Below are 9286 nucleotides of genomic sequence, written 5' to 3' on the forward strand. Positions count from 1 at the left end.
TGAAATTGGTTGTAGAAAGTATTTATTTAATCTTTGACAAGTAAAAATACAGGAATTTAGCTTTTACAAGTGAGTGGCAAACAACTTCTTGAGCAGAAATATTACCCCAATGCTAAAACAGACTTTGAAAGCACAAATAGTTTAATAAAATCTCTGCACATTTGGGGAAGCAAGCATTTAGACTGTTGGACATGCTTCTTGATACTGTATATATGAAATGGTTCATTCAAAGTAAAAATCTGTCTTCATTTTCGATACAATTCAAAGGCTGTGGACAAGGAGAGGGAGGTTTTATCACTAATATTTCTCTGACTTTTATTTTCATTAAATTAAGTGCCTAAATGTTATGGCAAACATCAAATACACCTGATGAAACAGTTTTTTTATTTCAAAGTATTTAAAAAAAGTTTTTTTTCTCAGCCATTTAAAACAAAGCCTCAACAAAAAAGGTTGTGGACTGTCATTGTCTATCAGTTTCTAAAATAAGTCTGAAATAACTCAGTTTTAAATTGGATTGTGCTTCATTAACTGACAAAATACAACATTTCTGGATTGCTAAATTATAACTAAACAAATATATTTTAAATGTATTCTTTCATTCTAAAAAGATTAATCTTTATAAAACAATATTTAATAATACTATTTACAAAATAAAATATTTCATCAATATGGTCCACAAATTATGATACATGGCAGTAGCAGCAAGCAAAGTGACTATAAGTTGTGTTTTTTAGCCAACTGTACTTTTGTCCCAGTTCATCGTTCAGCTCCTTAAATTTGAGATTCTCCTGTGTCCTGGGTACTTTTGGATCCCTTAGGATGACAAAAGGATGAGTTCAATTATTAACAAGAACATCTTTGTGAAAAGTATGGTACACTACACATATGTACCTGCTCTGTAATACTCTATTAGCTTAAGACTCTGAGAATCCTGTTTGCTCAGAATAATAACCTGAAGATATTTGTGCAAAAAAAACAACAACAAAAAAACAAGACACTGGTTTGAAACAGAAAGAAGGGCTTACTTGTGGTTTTCTTGTGTGAGAATAACTGAACTCTGAGTAGGTCTTCTTCCGAGGTGCAAAGAGTTGAGACGAGATGTTTCCATATTCTTCCCTTATCTGTATTTATGAAAATATCATAATTATGATTTCTTAAAATAAAATGCCAAGAGACCTAATTTGACTTTGTTGCTTTTTTGGCTCATGCTTACTAAAATTATTTCTAAAAAAAAAGATGCTGACCAACCTGTTTAGAAAGTAGACAGTGCATTACAAAGAGCATCACACCCTGAAGGCTTCCAAAAATGGTGAACAGATAAGTCATGGCAATTGTGCCCTTCTCGAACTGGAAACACCCAAAGATCCACATTGTTCCCAGTATGCACAGCTGGGCAACAGCAGTGATGGTAAATGCCCTGTAGGGGGCAACAAGGACCCATGCAATCACTTGGAGCTACTGCAACATTTGAAGATTTTCATTTCAACGGACATACTTACTTAAATGACTAACTTATGTGATTTTTATTTTTTTAAAGCAAGCAGCAATCATTAAAAACAAAGTAAAAAGTAAGAAACTATTAACACAGCTGTGTAATAAAGCAGTTTATATTTGGGTGTTTTTAATTGAAGTTGTTTGGATAAAAGTTATAACTTACTTTATTTTCTGCAGGCTGTCTAGGTCAGGATTTAGACTTGAGAACTTCTGTGCCAACTTCCAGGCGGTGATTAGAAAGAAGAAAATGTTGACCTGAAAGACATATACAAAGGTTTTAAAACAAACTGGAGTCAATAAAAAAGAAAAAAAAAGAAAAGAAAAAAAATCATACAATGATGATGACACAGGCAGGCCCAAAGAAACTCCAGATTAAGTCCAAACTCAGCCAGCAACTGAAATACACATTTAAAGATCATTTATCCCAATCAAATTTCTAATCAATAAGCAGAAGCAAAGTAAAACTAAAGATGACGAATTTAAACAGGAAAAAGAAATGAACTAAGCAGTGTAACTTTCAATAGTTGAAATACAATGAGAAATTTGGGGAACTCACTGTCTGTCAGTGCCATATTCTTTGTGACTAACCAATGCAGAAACAGCAACAATTACTGCTGGGACTCCATAGCCTCCTGCCATCATGTACAATGTTTTAAAGTTGGTGTTGAAAACCAGAACCACCATCCTGAAGAGCTGGATGCCCTCCAGACACATCCAGCAAAATGCTGAAAGGTAGAAAAAATGCAGCATTCCTGCCACCACTGCACACCCAACCTGTTGAACAGACAGATGAAAACCAGCATGACATCAACCAAAAAGAAAATTGTTATAGTAAAATACAAGGGTCTGAGAAAAGACCAAAAATAAATAAGTGTTTTTTGCTAAGTAAACTTTTTTGCCAACGTACGCTATTTGCTGACTGTGTTCTAACCTTTCCTGATCTCTGAACTTAGTTCTTTTATTTTCTTTCCATTTTTCTCTTGTACTTCTTTTTTTCCATGTCTGGGATTTAACACACTTTCAGCACATTTACATGAACAGCAAGTATTTACCTTGTTCTCTGTCCTAGAGATGCCTGCAAGAAAGATGAGATTTGCAATGAAGAGGCTGATGCAGAGGTGCAGGTGCATGGTGGTTCTGGGGCTTTGGATGGAGCGGATCATAGAGAACGTCAAGATGCAGATGAACAGACAAACCAGTGAAAGAGACAGGCCCACCCATGTAATCAACTGCAAGTCAAACTTATCCTATTGGATGAGAGAATATTTAAATTGGCACAGTGATGAAACACTCACATGCAGCTCATTCTGCACAGAAATCTTCAGATGTCAATACTGTAAGGGTTTTAACCTCAGTGTCATAAAGGGCCATTAGGACAGCAAAGCTGCTCAAGTGTTGACAGGAGCACACAGTGTATTCAGGGCTAGACATCACAACTTTGCAGCCTCGTGTGGACCATGCCCCTCCTTCCACTGAGAAATCCCAAAACACACAGGTGTGGAAAGTTTGGTTGGTCTGTGAAATGAATAAACCCAAAGTTACTGCTGTGTTTTGTAATATCAGTTTGCCGCATATTTGTTAACAAGAACCAGACAAATAAATGGTAATAGAGCTTTTTACCTTTTCAAGGTGATACAAGGTCAATCGGATTGGCTCTTTGAGATGGCTTGTGTTTGTGTTACTGACTGTGACAGTCACAACTTTAGAGTTTATCTGATAGCGTTCATTCTTCTGGGGTTTTATCCCACCAAAGTAGCTATTTGCAAACTTTTCCAGGTTGAAATAACTCAGCAAGGAAACTGCTGTAAAGCCTATTTGATGAACAAAAGGACATTACAGAATTAATAAATAAAATGAAACATGCTCAGATGTATTATTTAGAGGATTATAATTACCTGGGTAATACAATTGATCACCAGCAGCTACTTCCAGGTCAATGTCTAGTTTAGCGTGCTTGGAAGATAGAGTGGTTGGTCCTCGAGGCAATTCAGACCCCTTATAAACCAGCATTTTCACTTCTGCATTAAAATACAAAAATAAATGTTAATTCCTATAGTCTGATAGTTCACAGGTAAAGTTACTTAAAGTATACAGCAAACGAAAGTTTCCATACATGTAAACAAAATTTGAAAAAGTTTTGAAGAGAAAAAAATATGAACCATGCATGTCGCAATTCAGAGACGTTCATTTTTTTGAAACCTTCTTCTTCATATTTTTATGTTACCTGTGTATGTCCCCAACTTTTCTCTCCCTGGAGGTGTAACAAAAGGTCCTATGATCCTCAGAGCATGTTCCACAAAGTTCAGGAACAGGGAGACTTTCTTGTTATCATTGAAGACTTCACTGGACAACAGTTTGTCGATCAAAGATATCAGGAACTACAACCCAGGGAAGGGGAGGAAAGGAAGCAACATAAGCTTGCGTAGTGAAAACAAGAAAGTCTCACTGACGTCAGACTATTGGACTGCATATCACAGTACGAAAATTGTCTGCACAATGTACTTTATGCCTCTATAGTAAAGTGAGAAGTAGAACTTCCTGTTATGTTTCATCTGATCACAGGAAACTTCTTTTTTCAAATTTATAGTTGCTGTTTGCACCTCTAGTAAGTATTCATTCTTTTCTTTTGGAGTCTCACTCTCTGTGAGGTCCAAACAGCTGTTCCTCAGTTGAATGATGTGACCATGCACCATTGGGAATGTCTGAAGGAAAAAAATTAGAGGAGACTAAAGAAACTCAATTGAAATACATTTTAAAGATGAATAACTTGATTGACATAGGATTACCTTCTTCAGACTGGTTTCATCTTTAAAAATGTCACAGCTGAGCTCTAAAAGAAAAACAAAAATCTTGATTAATTATTGTACGTACTAGTGACCAAAGATAGATGATGGTTATTGTATTTGTTGCTGTCTCTTTACCAGTGCAGCGGGTTTTATTGTTGCCGTAGTTTGTAAACCCCAAGGGACATGAACAGTAATGACCAGTAGCTCCTTGATGGCAGGTTCCATTTCCGCAGATTGCCAGATCAATTTTACACAGGTCTTAAAAAGAACAAAAGAAAAAATGTAACATTTTCTGTCAGTAACAACCACAACAGCAATAAATAATCCAAATAGATCCGATCAGATTATGCAAAATGGTTAACTGGTTAAATGGAGAAGGTCAGTTACTGTAAGATGAATATTTATTAGTAGTTTTATGCCAAAGTGCCTACCTTCACACTGCTCTTTATTTCCAGTGAAGGAAGAATTTCCAGATTTTAATCTGAAGCCAGCGTTGCAGAAACATTGAAAACTGCCTTCTGTATTGATACATGATGCGTTTGGACCACAGATTTCTTCTTCTTGGCATTCATTAATATCTACCAGAGTGGAAATAGAAATGTGGAGACGTGAGAAAGGAACTCTGAGGCTGAACTGCACACACAAAATCACACAGTTGGAGAGGAAACGATCATAATACCTTCGCATGTAATGTTGTCACCAGAACGAAAACTTTCTACCCCAGTGGAAGAGTGGAACCCGCTTTCACAAATGCAGGAATAATACGGGGAGGAGTTGTGGCACTCGGCATTATTTGGACAGATGTTCATCATTGACTGGCATTCATTGATGTCTTAGAACAAAAGATAAGGATTTTTTTTACAAGCAATTGAGGAGATTGGACGTCAGTATAACTGAGGTAACTTACCTTTGCACTGCCCAGGTGATGGATTTGTAAAAGTCACTTGCTCTGTTGATGATCCGAATCCATCTGCACACTGGCAGTAGAAACTGCCATATGTGTTCTTACAGACTGCATTTTCCCCACATAACCCTCCATTATCATAGTCCTCCTCATTTTCACATTCATCATGTTCTAAATTCATCAGGCAGGGATATAAAGAATGAGGATAATTAATAACACAAATATACTACATGAGTTTAAATGTTTTGTAATAACTTCACAGAACTAAATTACTTAAAGCTATGATGCATGTCATCATAATCGAAAGGCAAACACTTGTTACAGCACCAAGGCCTTTTCTATTACTCATTTAGCATGTTTTTACAGTTGATTATTTACAGTATTATGTGTTTTGTCATACCAATGCAATCCTGATTCTCATTCATCACAAATCCTATTGGGCAGACTGTGCGTTGGGATAGGGAGAGGGATAGGGTTTGGAAGAGGACGAGTGCTGGAAACAAAAAAGAAACACCACATTTACATTTAAAGATGAACAAAAACAAATCATTAACTTCATCTTTTTTTATGTTATATTGTTACAGGAAAAAAATCAGCTCGTAAAAATAACCTGATGTGTTCTGAACTAAATAAAAAGGGATAGCAGAAAGAACAAAAACCTTTCCTCTCATTTCCTCAGATTGTTCCAGCAGCACTGTGCTATAATTCAAAATGATTCACAAATGGGTGTCTAGAGAACTGTTCCTCCTGTGTGTGAGGAAACATCATCTGGTGTGGTACAATCACCAGTAGTGACCTTTTATGTTGTGCTCACCCAGAATGGTGACTATGGGGTTTCCTGGATCACACCAGGGGAGTGTGATAAAAAGCCTATAAAAGTAGGAGGATAATAATTTGTGTGTTTAAAAAAAAAATCAAGATTAAAAGCTTCTACATTAACTTCGGACAACGCTAACATTTCTTGGTATGTGGAGCAACATAGCTACTATCTGACTGGAGACCAAGCTGAAATTGTGAGAACATCATCAACAAAATAAAAAAAAGAAATAGAAAAAAACTGGAACATACCAGTAAGTAAAAGGGAAAGACAAGAAAACTTAATTATTTGCAACAGATAACCAGACCAACATTTCCCTTTTTTTTGTCTCAAAGATTTCTGTGCTACAAAAGGTAGGAAAAATCCCACCACTCAGCAAAGAGAACCCCAACCGAATAAGTTAAGTTTTAAGGTTTTCGTATTAAATATCAAAGGGTTATTTCAGTTTCCTGTTGCTTTATAAGAAACTTAAAAAGAGGAAAAACTTAGCTTTTCCACTGAGCGACAACAGCTGTGACTGTGGTCACTATCAGGCAAGAAGCAATGTGGGTAGTGGAAAATTAGCTCAGGGTTTATAAATATCACCAAGAAACAGAGTAACAGAAGCTCCCTCTATTTTAACAAGTAGTGGTCTGTCTAAATGAAAGCAACATGGTTCTAAATGCTTCTCTCATTCTCTTTTTTTTAATTTATCAAAAGATGTTCCTTCACTTAACTTCATGTGTGTTTATCCATAAATGTTACAGTGAACTGAGACACTTTCTTAATTTTTAGCAGCAAAACAGCTTACACAACTTCTGTGTAACGTGTTTTGTTCAAATAAAACAGATTATTAAAAAACAGTCATTGTCAAACTGACAATTCAAAGATACGAATCTAAATCTTTTAGGATAATACAATGTCAGCTTAGATTTGGATTCATATTGTAGATGGACTATTCATAAATTAATGCTCTTTTTTGCTTTACTTTTTGAAAATGTCTAAGCCAACTTCTATAAATAGAAGACAGATGTTACTCACCCAGAAACAGGAAGCTCCTTTTCCTTGTCATGACGATAAGACCAACAATGCTCACAAGTGTACGAGTAAATTCAGAAAAATCGGATGAAAAAAAAAATCTCAAAACTGGAGGCAAATGATGGACATGAAAAAATAGATTTAGTTACAACTCATCCCAAAAAATGTGATGTTAAAACACAGCTAAGGTTTAATCACATAGAATACCGTGTTTCTTTTCTCAGTCTCCTTTGTCTTTCTCTTGTTTCTCTGCTCTTTCAGTTGCTGCGATATGCTCAGATAACTAGATGTTTCGGGAGGTCATTCTCTCTTCCTTTGAATAACGCCTCTGACAGTTTTGCAAGCAGCAGTCGTGTTTCATGAACTACCGCTGCTGATGGGGTGGGGTGACAGTCGAGGGAAACAGCAACAGCAGCTCCCCCATGCCAAAAAGTATAATACTGATGTTTGAATTTTGTGAAGGTGGTTTAAACATTTTTCTTTCTGCGTTCTCATCTGACTGGGGATAGAGGGGTTAAGAGAGTTTAGTGGTTCACATTGTTCATTGTTTTCTAAAGTCCTGCAGTCTGAAATACCCCCCCCCCCTCACACACATGCACACAGCCAGCTGATGTACATGATGACATGTATATGGCTTTTGCTGCTGACTGCTCCTTTGGAGACAATGTGCCAACGTTAACAATGCTGAATTTAATATAGATGTAATACTAATCTTTTACTTAGGACAATAGTGTTTTTTTACATTGAAAAACAACTGTCTGTACTTTTATTAGAAAAAAATGACTTGATGACAGACCACTAAGCATGAACAAAATGGATGAGGATTGTTGTTTTTTTCTGGGGTGCTGAGGCATTTAAAACACAATCTCACACATCTTCTTCATAAGACACACCAAACTCAATTTGTTAAAACAACAGTTCTAAAAAGTATTTATTTAGCAAACTTTGTTGTCTTGTTTTACGTAGTTTTTTTAACATTATTATTTGACCAAGCAAAATGGTTTTTGTGCAAAAATCTCTTCCTGTTTTGCAGAGGTTTTGACACAAACACGCTGCACATACATATAGAAAAAGAACCAAGTTTAATCATGCAAAACAATAAGCAGAAAAATAATACAAAATTTTATGTTTAAATTTATAGTATGAAAAAAAGAATTCATGTAAATACTTGATACAATGATCAAGAATAAACTTTCTCATTTAAAGTAAGCACTTCTTGCAGTTCTTCCTATACATCCATGGAAGAGAACTGGTGCAGAACAGAACTAGCATACAGAATTTTTCTCTTATATCCATCCATACATTTTCTTTACCCACTGAATCCTTGTGGGGATCATGGGGCTGCTGAATCTGATTTAATGAAATCCCTCTGTTATCTCAAAACTGGCATGGATGTCTTGTGCTACAAAAGAGTTGATTTAGAATGGCTCTGGAAGAAACTTTGTGGCAATATGGTGAAGAGGAGAGGAAATGGAATGGTTCAAGATGGGGTTTCACATTAGTGGCAGATGCAGATATTTTTGCTGAAACATTTAGTCTTTTTTTTTCTGCGGATCCTTGATGGTTTATTTTTTTTAAATGTATGATTTATTCAGAAATGTTTCTAACAAGCAAAAACAAACAATTCAAAAAGTAATATTACACAGTACAAAACCATAATTACAAAAATAAAATAAATAAACAAAAAAAAAAAAAAGAAAAAAAAAAGACTTAAACAAATAAAAAAAATAATTATACAAACAATATACTGCGCTACCAATCTATCTCAGTCTTTTGACCACATTAAAAAATAAAGAACAGGCTTAAAACCTTTTCCAAAAGTCTTGGCTCACTCCATTTTCTGTCAACTTCTTTTATGAAGGCTTTGAGCAACACCCAGAAGCGTTTTCACACTTTTTGATGTTACCCAACTTCCTGAATGAGTGAGCACAAAATTGATCAGTTCAGTTTTAATCAGTATTTAAACTCCTAAAGCCAAAACAAAAACCCGTACTGGTCAATACACAAAAAAGTACATTAGTTAGTTTGTATGTTACTGTTATTTTCTGTTTCAGGCATTTTTGAGGATCATCGTTACTGCATTGAATGGTTCCCACACAGCAAGAAACTGAAAAAAAGCCCACATATAAATCTGGATTGTTACATTTTCAGCACCTTTTCAGCCTAAAGTCACCGGTACATTAATCACACGATGATTGCTGCATCACACTTCACATTTTAACGCTTTAGAAACAATGAAGGGGCCTTTCTGCTTTGTAACTATGAATA

At 35.6% G+C, this 9286-nt stretch overlaps 1 protein-coding gene across 1 annotated transcript; it reads right to left on the bottom strand.

Annotated features, from left to right (window-relative positions):
• On the bottom strand, window positions 1-7362 carry LOC101165641 (adhesion G protein-coupled receptor E1). The gene is made up of 20 exons (XM_011478089.3): window positions 7226-7362; window positions 7022-7126; window positions 5585-5677; window positions 5188-5355; window positions 4960-5112; window positions 4712-4858; window positions 4416-4538; window positions 4281-4324; window positions 4095-4196; window positions 3719-3872; window positions 3390-3512; window positions 3115-3305; window positions 2845-3009; window positions 2547-2741; window positions 2051-2268; window positions 1829-1889; window positions 1658-1749; window positions 1249-1417; window positions 1026-1121; window positions 1-813 (listed from the first exon to the last, which is right to left on the bottom strand). The coding sequence occupies exons 2-20, from the start codon at window positions 7050-7052 to the stop codon at window positions 772-774; spliced, it is 2367 nt and encodes a 788-aa protein (XP_011476391.1). The 5' UTR covers window positions 7053-7126; window positions 7226-7362; the 3' UTR covers window positions 1-771.
• Between the last annotated feature and the right edge of the window lie 1924 nt (window positions 7363-9286).

The sequence above is a fragment of the Oryzias latipes genome, chromosome 8 (genome assembly GCF_002234675.1).
Source record: "Oryzias latipes chromosome 8, ASM223467v1".
NCBI classification, from domain to species: domain Eukaryota; kingdom Metazoa; phylum Chordata; class Actinopteri; order Beloniformes; family Adrianichthyidae; genus Oryzias; species Oryzias latipes.

Excerpts from the sequence above, each read along its gene's own strand:
- LOC101165641 (XM_011478089.3), bottom strand. The coding sequence starts at position 7,052 with ATGACAAGGAAAAGGAGCTTCCTGTTTCTGG. Across the intron at positions 4,859-4,959 it reads TGACAACATTACATGCGAAG|ATATTAATGAATGCCAAGAA; the intron begins GTATTATGATCG and ends CCACTCTGGTAG. Across the intron at positions 3,306-3,389 it reads TGATCAATTGTATTACCCAG|GCTTTACAGCAGTTTCCTTG; the intron begins GTAATTATAATC and ends TTCATCAAATAG.